We start from the raw sequence: 17,926 nt of genomic DNA on the forward strand, positions 1-17,926 counted from the left end.
TAACACACCAAGCTCTGGTTTCTATGTCTCACACTCAGCTCAAACTACTTCGAAAGAGTCCCAGTGATCTTTGTTCATCTAGTTCAGTGGGCTTTTTTTCAGCCTTCATCCTCTGAAACTCTCTGCAGCATTAGACACATGGAGCAAAGGACCCCTCTCTCTGACTGGGAAGCAAACTTTTTTACTTGCTTCACATCTTTAGCTCCTTAAATGTAAATTCTCCTCAATGTTCTGACTTTGTTGGGCTTTTTTTCCACCATTCCGTGAATACCAGGCCCAACATGCCCCTCAAAGCAAGTTTGAGCTGGGAAAAAGTAGAAGGTTTCACCTGAAATGAAGATCAGAGTTTGAATGATTACACAGAACTGGACTTTGTACTGGCTGTTACATGACTGTTGCTGGGAGTAAAAATCTTAAATTTTTGTTTTTGGTCTAATTGAAGAATGATTGAAAAATTATGACACTTGCCCAGATTTCTGTCCAAAGGTCAAGGAAAAATGAGACGTCAGAAAGGTTTTAATAAAGTTTACTGAAAAGCATATTAGGTAGAAAGACTTCCAGAGCTTATGCAAAATTTTTGCATGGTTTTAATTGATTGGTTTTTATTTGTTTTTATGACAGCATTTAAAGAGTGTTCAATTTGTTTCTGCCCTCACTGGCTGTTACTGCAGCTGGAAAAACACTGAGAAAGAGAGGGGTACTTGTTGCTGGGGGCTGGTGAGACAGGGACAAGACACTCATCCTCTAGACAGGCCAATTAGGGGACAGAGAGAGCAATGACTTTCCACAATGCTTTCCACAATTTTTGACCCAACTGATCTGTTCCCAGCTCTCAACAGATTTCCTCTGGATTCCTACAGGTCTAATTGGCCTCCTGCCTGTCTGATCTTATTTCTAAGATCTTCCCCAAAAGCAAATTTGCTTCCTTGCTTAAAGTGGCTCCCTCAGGACCTGCTCTCTTATCCTCCACCACCCTCTCATTCTATTCTCTAGCCTTGAACAAGCCTGGTGTTCTCTTTATTACAGTTCTACCTGAAGTGCCTGCCTACCACCCCCTCTGCCAGAGGACCAGTGCACAGCACCCTCAGACTACAGCCCAGAAAACAGGAATTTCTGGAAATGTTTTGGAGCCTCTTAGTCAGGCCAGAACACTATACTAATGGCATCCCCAGCCAATATCTGTCAGAGCAATTGTCAGGTTTCCCTGTCTCTCTTTGGATTGGACAGAGAGTTTTATTCTTCTGGTCCTAGCCTTAGGCCATTCTCTGGCACAGAGTGGTGCTTGCTAACCCATTTATTGAGGTAACTAATAATCTGTCTTCCAAGCTTCAGACACACACCTATATCCCTTTTCCACAAAGTATGTCCTTTAGATGCTTCATACTCAACTGGTCCCAAACCAAATTCATAAACGCATCATTATACCTCCTTACTATCAGTCAGCTTCAAAACCTAGGACCCACCCTCAATCCCTACATGGAGTAAATTGTCCAATCTTGTTGCTTTGCTTGCTTGAGTGTCTTTCCAAACCATTCTCATACTCCACTCCTGCTACCTCTGTCTTACCAGTATCCTGACCAGTGACTACCTCATTTGAAGCACACAAAACCCCATATGTCCATCAGTTGGGCCTACTCATGATTCCCTAAGTACATTCTGCACTATCCCTCCTGTCTTTTGCTAGCACCAGCCCTCTGCTAGCATCTGTCTTTGCTTACCTTGCTCAAATGCTACCATATCCACGAGGCCTTTTTAAATCCCCCCAGAAAGACTAACTCTCTTCCACTTTGGTTCTCCAAGAGTACTGTATTGTATTTGTACCACTGTTATATCAATTACCACAGTCTTCCTTGTACCCCAGTTATTATGTGTATTTCTGTCTTATTGCCTAGATATCAAGCCCTTGGAAGACAGAGTTCATGTATGTTCATCTTGGAGAAACTTTACACACAGTAGGGGTTTAACAAATGGTTTTGCATTTATTAATAAAATTAACCAATTTCATTTAAAATGCACCAGTTCACTCCACGAGACTATATTTAGCACCAATTTTGTTAGTTTTTAACATGACTTGTGAGATTCATTGATTTCTTCAAAGACAAAATTTTATGTTGGCTTTAGGATAATAATAGCTCCATTGATTGCATACCTGTCAACCATTATATGTATATAATCTCTAGTCCTTGTAATAGCCTTGCAAAATAGAAGATATTGTCCCTATTGTACAGATGAGGAAATGCACATTCTGTGAGGGTCAGTAACTTACCCATGGGCATATAACTGTAAGTCCTCCAGCTAGGGCTAGAAGTCACCTTTGTGATTCTGTAAGCCACTATACCACATCACCCTCATCCATACTGTGGGATAGGGGAGTCTCTTTTGTTTCTTTCCTTCACTTAATCATCTTCAAAAAAGATTTTAGTTTGTTAGTGTTTGTTTTGTGTTTTACAGCTTCTTTCAACATCATACATACCTCAAAAGGATCTGCTAGACAACAAGTGCCTAATTGAAAAATATACACATCTCTCCTGCAAAAAAGTCTTCTGTCAACCATGGCAGAAATGCATCGATGGGACCTGTATCTGTAAACTCCCTTATCAGTGCCCAAAGAATGGTACCTCAGTGTGTTCAACTAATGGGAAAAGCTACCTAACTTACTGTCAGCAGAAGAGTTTTGAATGTCTTCAGCCAAGGGCAAAGTTTTTAAATAGTGGAACATGCATAGCTGAAGGTAGGAAAGCCCTAGTTGAGTCTGTGATATAAGAAAGAAATTGTTTACCATACTGTCTACTAGAAGATAATTTTGCTATGAAATGTTATGATGACAATTCAGAATTCCTCCCTAGACCCTTAATTGTAATGGGGGTGACAACTAAAGAAAATAGGGTCACCAGAATATAGCCAGCCTTTGAGTTCACAGCACAAGGCCCTGAAACTGGTCCTTCCCCTCAGTGCCTGTGCCACTCTGCTGCCCAGCCCTTCAAAATTATCCCCACCCTCACTTCTACTTGGCTAACAGGACTATTCCCAGAGTCATTGAGTTGGTTCAGAATGCAGTGAAAAAGTCTTTATATAAGATTGATATTGATATGGAGCTGTGCCTGTGGACCTCCAGATCAAATAATTTCTTCTAGTGTCCCTCCCACCAGCCTCTACCCCTAAGGAGCCCCAAGCCCATTGGCCCTGATCTAAGGGGAGCTCAGGCTACTGCTGACCTAGGACATACTCTAGCAAACTTGGCACTTCAGATGAAAGAGCTTGTCTACACACCATCCAGGCTTCTAATGCACTGAGGAGGCTGTGATGCTGATACGTAGATTGCTGGAGTGGTTAAGGTTAGGAATCTCACTGTCAGTTTTAGTTGCAAGCCCCTCCACCCCACCTCGGTTATTGACAAGCTATGTAACTGTCAGACCCCATTTTCCACCTCAGTAAAATGTGAATAACACCAGTTCCTAACTCCTAAGACTTTCATGAAGATTAAATAAAATGATGTATGTAAAAGCTCTTCATACAGTGTTTGGCACACAAAAAGAGCTCATGAAATTTTAACTAGTAGAGCAAACCTCAGCCTTATCTTCTAATATCAATTATCACAGACACTTCATGAATTTATAGAAAAATACTCAAAACATTCCTTGTAAAGGCACCATGACATATGCCAGCACACAGTTGCCTAAATATCTGTGTGATGCTTGGCTAAGATATTGAGGCACTGTGGAGTAGGAGAAGAAAGCTCCCTATTTGACCCCATCTCTATTGCCTGTTGGGAAGGAGGGAAGCAATAATGGAGATTATTTTGTCAATGGCAGACTTTTGTTCTCTTGAGGCATTAAATGCCTTAAATATATGAGATACCTAATTTTTTTTTTTTTACATTTCAACTATTTGTTTGGCTTACTTTTAAGAGCACAGACTTGGGAGTGAGATCAATATAGTTCCATCAGATTCCTGGCTTCCCCACTTGAGCAAGTAAGTTAACCTCATGTATAAAAGTGGAGGCATTTAGGTTCCTCATGTAAAAATATCATTGTAGTCTTCACAGGGTTGTTGTGAGGATTTCATAATAGTCTGTATAACTGGGTAGTATAGCCACTGATACATAATAGACCCTGGTAAAACAATTACAGATGATTATTTACTAAAATCTTCATGGTGTTCAAAGTTAATTTGAAATTACATTTTTTGTTTATTTTAAAGGCTTTTAATCAAGAGGAGAAAAGGTGAATGCCTAAATATTGCTCATTCTTTTGTGTGTGGGTGTGTGTGTGTTTTTAATTTTAGGACAATTTAGTGTTTCCTTAAAGTATGGAACTACCACTTCTGAGGGAATTGTTGAAGTAAAACTTGTAGACCAAGATAAGAAAATGTTCATATGTAAAAAAGCCTGGAGCATAGTGGAGGCTAATGTGGCCTGTCTTGAACTTGGATTTCAACAGTAAGTGCTTGTGCCAATGGATTTTCCCAGGGTTGGTTTGGTCTTATTGTTCCAATTATTTGTTTTTTGATTACCCAATCTTTCTGTGCCTTAATTTCCTCATATGTGACCTGAGAGTATGAACTACCTGTCTCACAGCATTGTTATGAGGATTAGATATGTTCATGTCTGACTAGCACTTAGAACACTGCTGAACACAGATCACCTGTAAGTTTGTTGGAAGTTTCTGGATACGAATCTTTTGCAGTTTCAGATAGCTATAAACATGTTCATTACTGTATATCTCTACTTGTCTATAATTATCCCCACTTTTTCATACCTAATATTGTTTATCTATGTCTTCTCTCTCTTTTTCTTGGTCAACCTTGAAGAGATTTGTCTATTTGATAGTGGTTTTTATTTGTATATCTTATACATAAATTGTCTCTTGTTACTTTACTCTCACTTCATTAACTTTTGTTGTTATCTTTGGCTCTCTCTCTTCTGTTCTCTATTGTATTTTCCTAATTCCTTGAGTTAAATGCTTAACTCCTAAATTTTCAATTTTTCTTATTTTCTTATATACGCATTTAAGGTACAAATTTCTCTCTAGGTAATGCATCATCTGCATGCCATTAGCCTCAGTGGCATACAATAAAAGTGGTATTTTATTTATTGTTCAGTTTGAAATATTTTCAGGTTTTCAGTATAATTCTTCTTTGATTTAGAAGTTTCTTTTTTACTTTTGTAATGAATATATATTTGCTTTTAGTTAACTTTTTGTTATAGATTTCCTATTTAATTGTATTGTTGTAAGAGAATGGTTCCTATATGATAATTGTTTAAATATTTGTTAACACTTGCTTTGTGCTGAGTATATTTTAAACGTTTCAGGGGCAGGGTTCTAGATAATAAGTATGTTATCCATTAAAATAAGCAAGCTCATAACTGCTTTGTTCAAATCTTTTCCTATTTACTTATTTGCAAGCTTTCTATGTCTTTATCTTTTAAATGTGTCCCTTATAAACAGCACATATCTAGGTTTTTTTTTAAAAATCCAGTATGACAATAACTGTCTGAATAGTTTAGTCCATTTACATTATTGTGATTATTTACATTGTTGAATTTATTTTCCCTTATTTTATAATTATTATTTAACCTGCTTTTTCTGTGTGCTTTCTTCCTTTTCTAACTTCTACTGGGTTAATAAAGTTGTTGTGTTTTTTCATTCTCCCCTCTCTTCCCCCTCTACTTGGTTTGTAAACTATACACATCCTATTTCTGTTGTTTTTGTGGTTATCTTCACATTTATACCACGAATCCTTAACTTAGGAATTCCTCACCCTCTTCAGGAATAATACAAAGAATTCATTATTTCTATCAAGGTTCCAGGATTTAGTTCCACATTATTTTTATATATTCCTGAAGTTAATTGTTATCATTATATAAGCAATTATAATACATACTGTCATTATATAATTATATATATCATATATAATATATAAAATATATAAATATTTGCTTATATATAATTATTATATAATTTATATATTATATATGATATATACAATATATCATGTATATATGTATATATCATATATACATCATATATATACACATATATATACATATATACGTTTATATATATATATGATATATGATATTATATACATACATATACTGTGCTTATTCAGATGTACTTCAAGTTCACCAACATCTTGGTTTGTTACTGCTTTTTGCATCTCTCAATATTATGCTAAATTCAGTTTCCTTCTTTCTAAACCATATCTGCTAGAAGTTCATTAGTGAGAGTATCTTATCATTAAAATGAGCCACAGAATATTTGTAATTTTTGACAGTTTGTGACCTACAACCTATAAGTCAACCTAATGGGAAACTCTCTCAGTCTTTGATCTCCCAGTATTTTGCTTTTATCATATTTTGTATAAGCTCATGGACAGACTTCTCTTATTTTAGCCAGTGGATATTTCCCTTACTTCTTTAAGAGCTCATTGAAGCCATTTATTATATTTTATCTAGTACTTTTGGATAGTTTTAGAATGAGAGATTTTTTTCAAATTATATACTTCTGAGATTGCCCCAATAGCTCTCATTTGTTCTCATATTTTGATGCTGCTTGGCAGTTTTATGACTCTTATATCGTCATTATGGATCTTAAATCATTAAAAATACCTCCCTGTTTCCTTTAAGCTTATTTATTTATTTTGAGAGAGAGAGAGAGAGAGAGAATGAGCAGGAGAGGGGCAGAGAGAGAGGGAGAGAGGGAATCCAAAGCAGGCTCTGCGCTATCAGCACAGAGCCTGATGCAGGGCTCAGACCCACAAACCATGAGATCATGACCTGATCTTAAATCAAGAGTCAGACGCTGAACTGACTGAGCCACCCAGTCACTCCCTGACTTTCATTCTAATTGATCTTATATTTATATTGCCCTTATTGCTTTATTATTGTTTATATTTACCCGATGCATCTTTGCTCAACTTTTTATTTATAACACCATTTTCCTCATTTCCTTCTAAAGAGAAGCAGGGAACAATTGAATGTTCTGGAAGAATAGTTTACTACAACTCATCACCTCTAGGATATTGAGTCATAGAGGTAGCCTCTTACCTGCACAAATTCTGAACAAAGTAGAAAGTCCAAGCAATGGTATATAGATGCCAAAAATCACCTTAATACTGTCAAGGCTGAATTGAGGATATAGCTTAATGTAAAAACAAAATGAACCTGCTAGAATTGAACCATGTTAACCTCCCAAATTCTAAGCAATAATAGGGCTAACCAGGTAAGCCTTCTAGCATGAGGCAGGTGAAGAGGCCCCCAAAAGGAAAGATGGAAAACATGAGCTACTTGTCTGATTTATAATTCCAAAATTCTCTGATCAATTATCCTACTCCTTTTCCTTGAGCAAAAAGGAATTAAGAGATGAAGAGAGGCCAAGAATGATACATCTTAGGTTGGAAGGAAACATCAGGAGTGTGGAAGGATTCCTCCTGAACAAGAAACAGGAGGGGAAACTAATATTTGCTGAGTGCTTACCAGGTTTGAACTTTGGCTAGTCAGTTTAAATTGATTGTTTTAATTAATCTTTATAAAACTTGCTGAGATTGTCATATTCTCTTTTACAAGTGAAGATACTGAGCCTCAGAGAATTTAAGCATCTTGCTCAATGTATCTTATGTAGAAAATTAGAGGAAATTACTTTAGTTCCTTACCTCCTATAGTGAGGTTATAAGTGCAAAGTACAAATTATTCTACCTTAATGTTTCATTTATTCTATTTGCAGAGGTGCTTTGGAGGCTCAAAAAAGTTTTGAAGTTCCTGAAGATCTCCATATGAATTCTACCGAATGTCTGCATGTGCATTGTCGAGGATTAGAAACTAGTTTGGCTGAATGCACTTTTATTAAGAGAAGAACTAAAAATTACCAGGATTTAGCTGGTGTGGTATGTTACACACAGAATACAGGTTGGTAGAGTGCTTGCCTGAAACCTCAAAACTTCCTTTAGAATTGTTTATTCCATACCATGACTGTAGTAAACAGATGATGGATACTCAGTTGCAGCAATAGAGGCAAAATCATTTTGGAGGCTTTAGAGCCTAAATTGGTGCTTTTCCTGTGTACTCAAATACTCCTATATAGGAAGCAAAGTTGCCTGACTCCTCTTTGCTTCCTGAAACATCTGGATTAAAGTTAATATAACAAACCTAAGTAACTCAAATGTCAGAAGAAACCTCATCTTCTTTGAGAGGTCCAGCCTACACACTTCAAAATGCCTTTAAAATATTTAAGTGACCACATCTATGCCTCAGTCTCAAGGCAGTCACTGCCACTTTTCTCTTCCATCCTGACATTGGAATATTTTAGTATTATGTATGGTTTAAAGACTAAAGGCTTTTTTGGTGCTAAAAAAAAAAAGAAAAGAAAAGAAAAAAAGGACTATCAAAGTGTAAATGGCACTGCCCAAGCAAGTCATGGGATGGAAGTGAGGATTCATGGAACAGCATTAAAGAAATGGGTGAACACCAGTGCTTGCTGATGTTAGCGAGGGCTCTTGATCCCTGAGCCTCCTTCTCCAATGCCAGTGAGTACAGACCTCCACCATAAATACTGATTTTCAGAGATAATGAATGGGCCTCCATAAACCCACTCTGACATTTATTTTCTTTATTTACCATATATATATTATGTTGATGCTACCAATACATTAAATCCTTTTTTATTTGATGCCCGACTTTATCTTAAAGTCCCCATTATGCCAAGTGTGATAAAGATGTCACCTAGAACTCCATAAATAAATTTCACAAAGATCATTCCTAATTTACAGTTTCTTCAGCAAATGACTCCTTTCGTTGTGTGAATGGGAAATATATTCCTCAAAAGAAAACCTGTAATGGTGTCAATGACTGTGGAGACCAAAGTGATGAGCTGTGCTGTAAAGGTAGTAGGAGAAACTTTACTTTTGAATTTAAGATTCTATCCCACTCGACTTTAAGTAAGAAAAAATAAAAATAAAAACTTCTTCATTTATGTTTCATAGGATGCCGAGGCAAAAGTTTCCTTTGTAAATCCGGTGTTTGTATTCCAAATAAGTATAAGTGCAATGGTGAGCTGGACTGCATTACAGGAGAAGATGAAATTGGTTGTAAAGGTAATTGAAAGTTTTGTGGTTACACTTTTCCATTATTTGATCCAGGGATTCTGCAACTTCCTTTTAGGTATATTTTAATCTTAAGTGAGTATAGACGAGTGTTAGCAGTAAGGGTACTACTGAGAGTGGGCATGTGAAGAACTATGGAATGTTCTTCTCTCATGTTTTCATTTATTAAATATTTATTGGTTATTTCAGAACTTTTTATTAGAAAAGTTCCCACATAACAAAAATCGACAGATTATTAGAATGAACCAATATGTGCCTCAGCTTCAACAATTACCAGTATTTTGACAGTCTTGTTCAGCTTGAGTATTTTAAAGCACATTTGAGATATTATGTCACTTCACTATATGCATCTCTAATGATACACTTTACACGTACATAATATACTCTCATTAGTACACGTAAAAATAATAATATCCTAACACTGCTTAATAACAGCCCATGTTCATGTTTTCCCAACTGTCTCAAAAATGTCTTTTTAGAACAATGTGTTTGAATCAGGGTCCAAAAGAATCTAACATTGTGTTTGATTATTAAATTTTTAAAGTCTCTTTTATTCTTTAAGAGTTAACTCACCTGGAAACACAACGATCCATTATCTTCGGGACACAGCAAAAGCAGTCCTAGGAGGGATGTTTATACCAATACAGGCCTATCTCATGAAAGAAGAAAAATCCCAAATAAACAATCTAACATTAAACCTAAAGAAACTAGAAAAGGAAGGAAAAAAAATCCCAAAGATAGTAAAAGGAAGGAAATATAAGGATTAGAGCAGAAATGAATGATATAGAGACTAAAGAAAAAAAATAGAAAATGCCAATGAAACCAAGTGTTGTTTGTTTGAAAAGATAAACAAAATTGATAAATCTTCGGCCAGGGTCATTGAGAAAAAAAGAAAGAGGAGTCAAATAAATAAAATCAGAAATGAAAAAGGAGAAGTAACTGGCACCACAGAAATACAAAAGCTTTTATAAGAGGCCACTATGAAAATGATAGGCAACAAACTGGACAATTTAAAAGAAATTGATACATTCTTAGAAACATACAATGTTCCAAAACTGAATCAGGAAGAAATAGAAAATCTGGACAGACTGATTACTAGTAATGTAAAGAACTGGTAATCATAAAAAGTCCCAACAAACAAAGTTTCAGGACCAAATAGTTTCACAGGTTAATTCTACCAAACATTTAAAGAAGAGTTAATACCTATTCTCAAACTATTCCAAAAAATAGAAGAGGAAGGAAAACTTCCAAGTTTGTTCCATAAAGCCAGCACTACCCTGATACCAAAACCAGACAGACACTACCAAAAAAAGGAAACTACACATCAATATCCCTAAAGAACATAGATGCAAAAATCCTCAACAAAATATTAATAAACCAAATTCAACAAAATATTAAAAGAATCATTCATGATCAAGTGAGATTTATTCCAAGGATGCAAGAATGATTCAATGTCCTCAAATCAATCAATGTGATGCATCACATTAACAAAACAAAGGATAAAAACATATAATCATCACAATAGATTCAAAATAAGAATTTGCCAAAATTCAATATCCATTCATGATAAAAACTCAACAAGGTGGGTTTAGAGGGAACATACCTCAACATAATAAAGGCCATATATGACAAACCCACGACTAACATCATACTCAATGGTGAAAAGCTAAAAGCTTTTCCTCTAAGATCAGGAATAAGACAAAGATGTCCACTCTTGACACTTCTGTTCAGCATAGTACTTAAGTCCTAGCCCTAACCATCAGACAAGGAAGGAATGAAGGGAGGGAGGGAGGGAGGGAGGGAGGAAGGGAGGGCATCGTAATTTGTATGGAAAAAACAAAACTGTCAAACTTTGCAAATGACATGATACTTTACATAGGAAACCCTAAAGACTACCAAAAACCTATTAGAGCTAATAAATGAATTCACTAAAATTGCAGAATACAGAGTTAACATTCAGATATCAGTTGTGTTTCTATATACTAATAATAAACTACCAGAAAAAGAAATTAAGATAATAATCCCACTTACAATTACACCAAGAAGAATAAAATACCTAGAAGTATTTATTTTATTAACCAAGGAGGTGAAAGATTTATACTCTGAAAACGATATGACATTGATGAAAGAAAATGGAAGTGACACAAATAAATGGAAAGATCTACCATATTTGTGGACTGGAAGAATAAATATTGTTAAACTGTCCATACCCAAAGCAATCTACAGACTTAATGCAACCCCTATCTAAATATCAATAGTATTTTTCACAGAACTAGAGCAAAGAATCCTAAAATTTTTATGGAACCACAAAAGACCCTGAACAACCAAGCAATCTTGAAAAGAACAAAGTTGGAGGTATCACAATCCTAGATTTCAAGATATACTACAAGCCTATAGTAATCAAAACAGTATGGTACTGGCACAAAAAGACACATAGATCAATAATAGAACTGGATACAAAGCCCAGAAATAAATTGATGCTTACATGGTAAATTAATCTACAACAAAGGCGGCAAGAATATACAATCTGGAAAAGACAGTCTCTTCAATAAATGGTGTTGGGAAAGCTGGCCATGTACATTTAAAAAAATGAAATTGGACCACTTTCTTACACCATACATAAAAATAAACTCAAAATAGACTAGAGAATTAAAAACCTAAAGGTGAGACCTGAAACCAGAAGACTACTAAAAGAGAACATAGGCAGTAATCTCTTAGACGTCAGCCTTAGCAACATTTTTCCAGATTTGTCTCCTCAGGCAAGGGAAATAAAAGCAAAAATAAACTACTGGGACTACAACAAAATAAACCATCAGCAAAACAAAAAGACAACCTACCAAATGGGAGAAGATATTTGTGAATAATATATCTGATAAGGGGCTAATATCCAAAATATAAAAACTTATACAACTCAATGCACAAAAAAACAAATTATTTGATTAAAAAATAGGTAGAGGACCTGAATAGACATTTGTCCAAAGAAGACCTATAGATGGCCAACAGACACATCCCTAATCAGCAGGGAAATACAAATTAAAACCACAATGAGATATCACCTCACATCAGTCAGCATACCTAGTATCAAAAAGACAAGAATTAACAAGTATTAGTGCGGAAGTGGAGAAAGGGAACCCTTGTGCACTATTGGTGGGAATGTAAATTGCTGCAGCCATTATGGAAAACATGGAGGTTTCTCAAAAAAAATTACACACACACACACACGCACACACCACTACCCTATGATCCATCAATTCCACTACTGAGTATTTACCCAAAGGAAACAAAAACAATTCAAAAAAGATGTATGCATCTCTATATTTATTGCAGCATTATTTACAATAGCCAAGATATGGAAGCAACCTAAGTGTCCATTGACAGATGAATGGATAAAGAAGATGTGATACACACACACACACACACACACACACACACACACACACACCGAATATTACTTGAGTCCTAAAAAAGAATGACTTCTTGCCATTTGCAACATTCATAAACCTAGAGAGAATTATGCTAAGTGAAATGAGTCAGAGAAAGATAGATACCATATGATTTCACTTATATGTGGAATCTAAAAAACAAACCAAAGAACTAACAAAAACAGAAGCAGATACATAAATACAGAGAAAAACTGGTGGTTTCCAGACTGCAGAGGTGGGGAGGATGGATGAAGTAGGTGAAGGAGATTAAGAAGTACAAACTTCCAGGGGCACTTGGGTGCTCCGTTGGTTAAGCAACCAGCTCTTGATTTCAGCTCAGGTCATGATCTCGTGGTTCTTGAGATCAAGCACAGTGCCTGTTTGGGATTCTCTCTCTCTCTCTCTGCCCTTCTCCTGCACTCTCTCAAAATAAATAAGCTTTAAAAAAAAGTATAAACTTCCAGTTACAAATAAGTCATGGGCTGAAAAGTATAGCATAGAGAATACAGTGCATAATACTGTAATATTGTATGATGACAGATAGTAATCACATTTATTGTGGTCAGCATTGCATAATGTATAGAATTGTTGAATCACTTGGTCATACACCTGAAACTAATATAACACTATGTCACCTATACTTCAATTAAAAAAAAAGTTACCTACCCATCCACCACCAATTTTTCTCATGCCACTGATTTTTTAGAGACACTTGGTCATTTGCCTACAAGATGTTCCTTATTCTGGATTTTTAGAGACTTCATTAGATACAAAGTTCAATATTTTAGGCAAGAATTCTTGATGGGTGGTGCTATGTCCTTTTTATTACATATAAAGTTATGTTGTCTGGGTATCCCACAACTAGTGACACTAAGATTGATCACTGGACCAGCTTGATATTTCCTTTACAAAATTCTCCCACAACCTTTCATCTTAATGGTCTTTAGTAGCCTGTGTGATTGTTGACTAGATTCCTTTGTCAATAGGAACTATAAAATGGTGATTTCTAATTCAGCATTCTTTCTGCATTTATTTACTAGTTTTCTATAGAGAAGAATTTTCCTTCATCAACCATTTTGTTTCCATGAAATGCAATTCATAATAAAAAGGAAGACTAGTGTTTAATTCTTTCCCTTTATTTACCAAGTTTCAAAGCAATGAGTTAATGCTCTTTGTTTTTTTGGTGCTCGTTGGAAAACCTCTGATGGTAAAAAATATTTGCTAGGTACCTACTCTGTGTCACACAGACTGACTTCTTGCTTACATCAATGCTTTCTGGAGGAAAAGTTTATGGAAGTTATTATACTCATTCATTTACTCAGTGAATATTTATTAAGTTCTTACTAAACAGTGCCATACCCTGCTTTAGGTACTGGGGTTGCAGTAATGAGTAACATGTCAGAAATCCCTGCCCCGTCATTGATCTTACATTCTAGTGGTGGAAGAGAGACAATAAACAAGAGAAATATGTAAGATATGTAGGAAAATAATAAGTATAAGCAGAAAAATAAAGCGAGGAGGGAGGATATAAAATGTCAGGGGTAAGTTCTGAAATTTTAGATAAGGTAGTCTGGAGAGGCTCACGCACTGAGGTTACTTTTAGGTAAAGAGCTGGAGGAAAGGATGGAGCCAGCCATGCAGATGTCTGTGGAAGAGTGTTCTAGGCAGAGGCACCGACCAGTGCAGTGTTCATAAGAGAGCAACTTTCCAGGATATTTGAGGAGCAAGCAGCAAGGAGGCTAATGGGGCATGTGTCACAGGTGCTGGTAGTGAGAGGTTAAAGAATAAATAGTTGGGGCACCTGGGTGGCTCAGTCAGTTAAGCATCTGACTTTGGCTGAGGTCGTGATCTCAAGGTTTGAGTTCGATCCCCACATCGGGCTCTGTGCCGACGGCTTAGACTCTGGAGCCTGGTTTGGATTCTGTGTCTCCCTCTATCTCTCCGCTCCTCCCCCACTCACACTCTGTCTCTCTGTCTCTCTCTCTTAAAAATAAATAAACATTAAATTTAAAAAAAAAAAGAGCAAATAGTTGGAGAGGTTGGACAGATGGTTGGGGTGGGTGGAGGGAGACAAGGGCAGATAGTCAAGCCTGGTAGTAAGGGAAATAGGGAATTTAAAGCAGAGGCACCACATGATTTGACTTACATTTAATTTTATTTTTTATAATTTTTTAATGTTATTTATTTTGAGAGAGACAGAGACAGAGCACAAGCAGGGAAGAGGCAAAGAGAGAGGGAGACACAGAATCTGAAGCAGCTTCCAGGCTCTGAGCTGTCAGCACAGAGCCCGACACAGGGTTTGAACTCATGAGCTGTGAGATCATGACCTGAGCCAAAGTTGGACACTCAACTGACTGAGCTACCTGGGCGCCCCTGACTTGCAGTTGAAATCAAGATTACTCTGGCTGCTGTGTGGCGACTAGGCTGTATAAGGGCAAGGGGAGAAGCAGGGAGGCCAGTTAGGAAGCCACGCAGTCATCCAGGGAAGAGATGACAGTGACAAGAATAAGTTGGTAGGGAGGGAAATGGTGAGAAGCAGTCACGTTCTGGATGTATTTTGAAGCTGGAGCCAGAAGGATTGACCAGTAGTTAGATGGAGGCATGAGAAGAAATGAGCAGTTAAGGGTGACTCCAGGGGTGTGGGCCCGAGAACTGGAAAAATGGAGCTGCTTTCAACAAAGATGGGGAAGACTGTGAGAGCAGTAGGCATGCTTGTATCTGCTTCGTTTATGAAATTTATCCAGTGGTGTGCTGGTAGATACTGGTAAATTGGCTTTGGAGAGGGAGAGGAAATCCCTGATTTGTAGCTTTTGCTAATTCCTGTGGTGTGATTACTCCCACCATGGGTGATTTCAAGCCAAATTTATATGATGCCACAGAACACAAACCAGGAAGTGGTGACCTAGTCTCTGATGTGGTGATAGACCCCCATGTCAGGACACCACTGTTAACTGTTTATTGTAGTTTTTTGTACCTATCTTCCCTTCCCCTCCCTTGTCAACAGTAAACCCCTTGAAAACAGAATCTGTTTTTATATTCCAAATATGCCTTATAGGGGTGCCTGGGTGGCGCAGTCGGTTAAGCATCCGACTTCAGCCAGGTCACGATCTCACGGTCCGTGAGTTGGAGCCCGCGTCAGGCTCTGGGCTGATGGCTCGGAGCCTGGAGCCTGTTTCTGATTCTGTGTCTCCCTCTCTCTCTGCCCCTCCCCCGTTCATGCTCTGTCTCTCTCTGTCCCAAAAATAAATAAAAAACGTTGAAAAAAAATTCAAATATGCCTTATAAATAAGCATTAAATAAATGTCGGAGATATGTATGGATACATGAATTAATAATAATTCTTTTTTGGCATTGCTTGGTATTATTTGAGTTTACTGAAGACTTATTTAATTCCCCATTGACATCAGTTCTTAAATGTAAAAACACACGGTTTTAGGATTTCAAATCATTATTTCTTTTGATGCTTATATAAGCAGTTGAGCAATGTACTTTATGTTCATTAAATGTAGCTATAATCTTAGTAAAAAGAGGAAAGAAATAAATTTTAAAACATTTTTCAGGGAGAACGGGAAGCCATTGACTCTTGCCAGTGAAGATGGACAGTTTTTCCCTTCCAGTTTTATTGAGATAGAATTAACATACAATGCTGTTTATGTTTAGGTGAACGGCATATTGATCTGACACATGTATCGGGACATGATGACCACAGTAAGTTTAGTTAACATCCATCTCATCATAGAGTTGACAATTCTTTTTTCTTTGTGATAAGAGATTTACTCACGAAACAACTTTCAAGTATACCATACAGCAATGTTAACTATAGTCACCATGCTGTACATTACATCTCCAGCATGCACTTATCTGGAAGTTTGTACCTTTTGATCACCTTCACCTAATTCCCTACCTCACCCTCTGCCTCTAGTAACCACAGATCTGATCTCTTTTTCTATGAGTTTGTTTTGTTAGATTCCACATATGGGTGAGATCATGTATTTGTCTTTCTCTGAAGCTCTACAGTTCAATTTCACTTTTCAGTATAATACTACTTGGGGTTTCTTCTCCTTCTCCTCCTCTTCTGCCCCTTTTCCCTCCTCCTCCTCTTTCTTCTCCTGATTCAAAACTCTAAAGTTTAAGGTCATCCGTGCTCATGGATTGGAAGAACAAATATTGTCAAAATGTCAATACTACCCAAAGCTATCTACACATTCAATGCAATCCCAATCAAAATTGCACCAGCATGCTTCTCGAAACTAGAACAAGCAATCCTAAAATTCATATGAAACCACAAAAGGCCCTGAATAGCCAAAGTAATTTTGAAGAAGAAGACCAAAGCAGGAGGCATCACAATCCCAGACTTTAGCCTCTACTACAAAGCTGTCATCATCAAGACAGCATGGTATTGGCACAAAAACAGACACATAGACCAATGGAATAGAATAGAAACCCCAGAACTAGACCCACAAACGTATGGCCAACTCATCTTTGACAAAGCAGGAAAGAACATCCAATGGAAAAAAGACAGTCTCTTTAACAAATGGTGCTGGGAGAACTGGACAGCAACATGCAGAAGGTTGAAACTAGACCACTTTCTCACACCATTCACAAAAATAAACTCAAAATGGATAAAGGACCTGAATGTGAGACAGGAAACCATCAAAACCTTAGAGGAGAAAGCAGGAAAAGACCTCTCTGACCTCAGCCGTAGCAATCTCTTACTTGATACATCCCCAAAGGCAAGGGAATTAAAAGCAAAAATGAACTACTGGGACCTTATGAAGATAAAAAGCTTCTGCACAGCAAAGGAAACAACCAACAAAACTAAAAGGCAACCAACGGAATGGGAAAAGATATTTGCAAATGACATATCGGACAAAGGGCTAGTATCCAAAATCTATAAAGAGCTCACCAAACTCCACACCCGAAAAGCAAATAACCCAGTGAAGAAATGGGCAGAAAACATGAATAGACACTTCTCTAAAGAAGACATCCGGATGGCCAACAGGCACATGAAAAGATGTTCAGCGTCGCTCCTTATCAGGGAAATACAAATCAAAACCACACTCAGATATCACCTCACGCCAGTCAGAGTGGCCAAAATGAACAAATCAGTAGACTATAGATACTGGAGAGGATGTGGAGAAAAGGGAACCCTCTTGCACTGTTGGTGGGAATGCAAACTGGTACAGCAGCTCTGGAAAACAGTGTGGAGGTTCCTCAGAAAATTAAAAATAGACCTACCCTATGACCCAGCAATAGCACTGCTAGGAATTTACCCAAGGGATACAGGAGTACTGATGCATAGGGGCACTTGTACCCCAATGTTTATAGCAGCACTCTCAACAATAGCCAAATTATGGAAAGAGCCTAAATGTCCATCAACTGATGAATGGATAAAAAAATTGTGG

At 37.1% G+C, this 17,926-nt stretch overlaps 1 protein-coding gene across 5 annotated transcripts in view; it reads left to right on the plus strand.

The window, feature by feature from the left end:
• Positions 1-17,926, plus strand: part of CFI (complement factor I) — an 83,151-nt gene that overhangs the window by 49,488 nt on the left and 15,737 nt on the right. For 4 of the 5 annotated variants that reach the window (XM_040476196.1, XM_040476203.1, XM_040476184.1 and 1 more), the window contains 6 exons: positions 2,452-2,731; positions 4,285-4,438; positions 7,725-7,906; positions 8,767-8,880; positions 8,980-9,090; positions 16,182-16,229. In XM_040476196.1, the coding sequence (XP_040332130.1) occupies positions 2,452-2,731; positions 4,285-4,438; positions 7,725-7,906; positions 8,767-8,880; positions 8,980-9,090; positions 16,182-16,229 (889 nt within the window). The remainder of the gene's footprint in view (positions 1-2,451; positions 2,732-4,284; positions 4,439-7,724; positions 7,907-8,766; positions 8,881-8,979; positions 9,091-16,181; positions 16,230-17,926) is intronic. The other variant, XM_040476213.1, reaches the window with a different exon arrangement.

Source organism: Herpailurus yagouaroundi, unplaced genomic scaffold (genome assembly GCF_014898765.1).
Source record: "Herpailurus yagouaroundi ecotype Mexico unplaced genomic scaffold, PumYag 28, whole genome shotgun sequence".
Classification (NCBI taxonomy): Eukaryota; Metazoa; Chordata; class Mammalia; order Carnivora; family Felidae; genus Herpailurus; species Herpailurus yagouaroundi.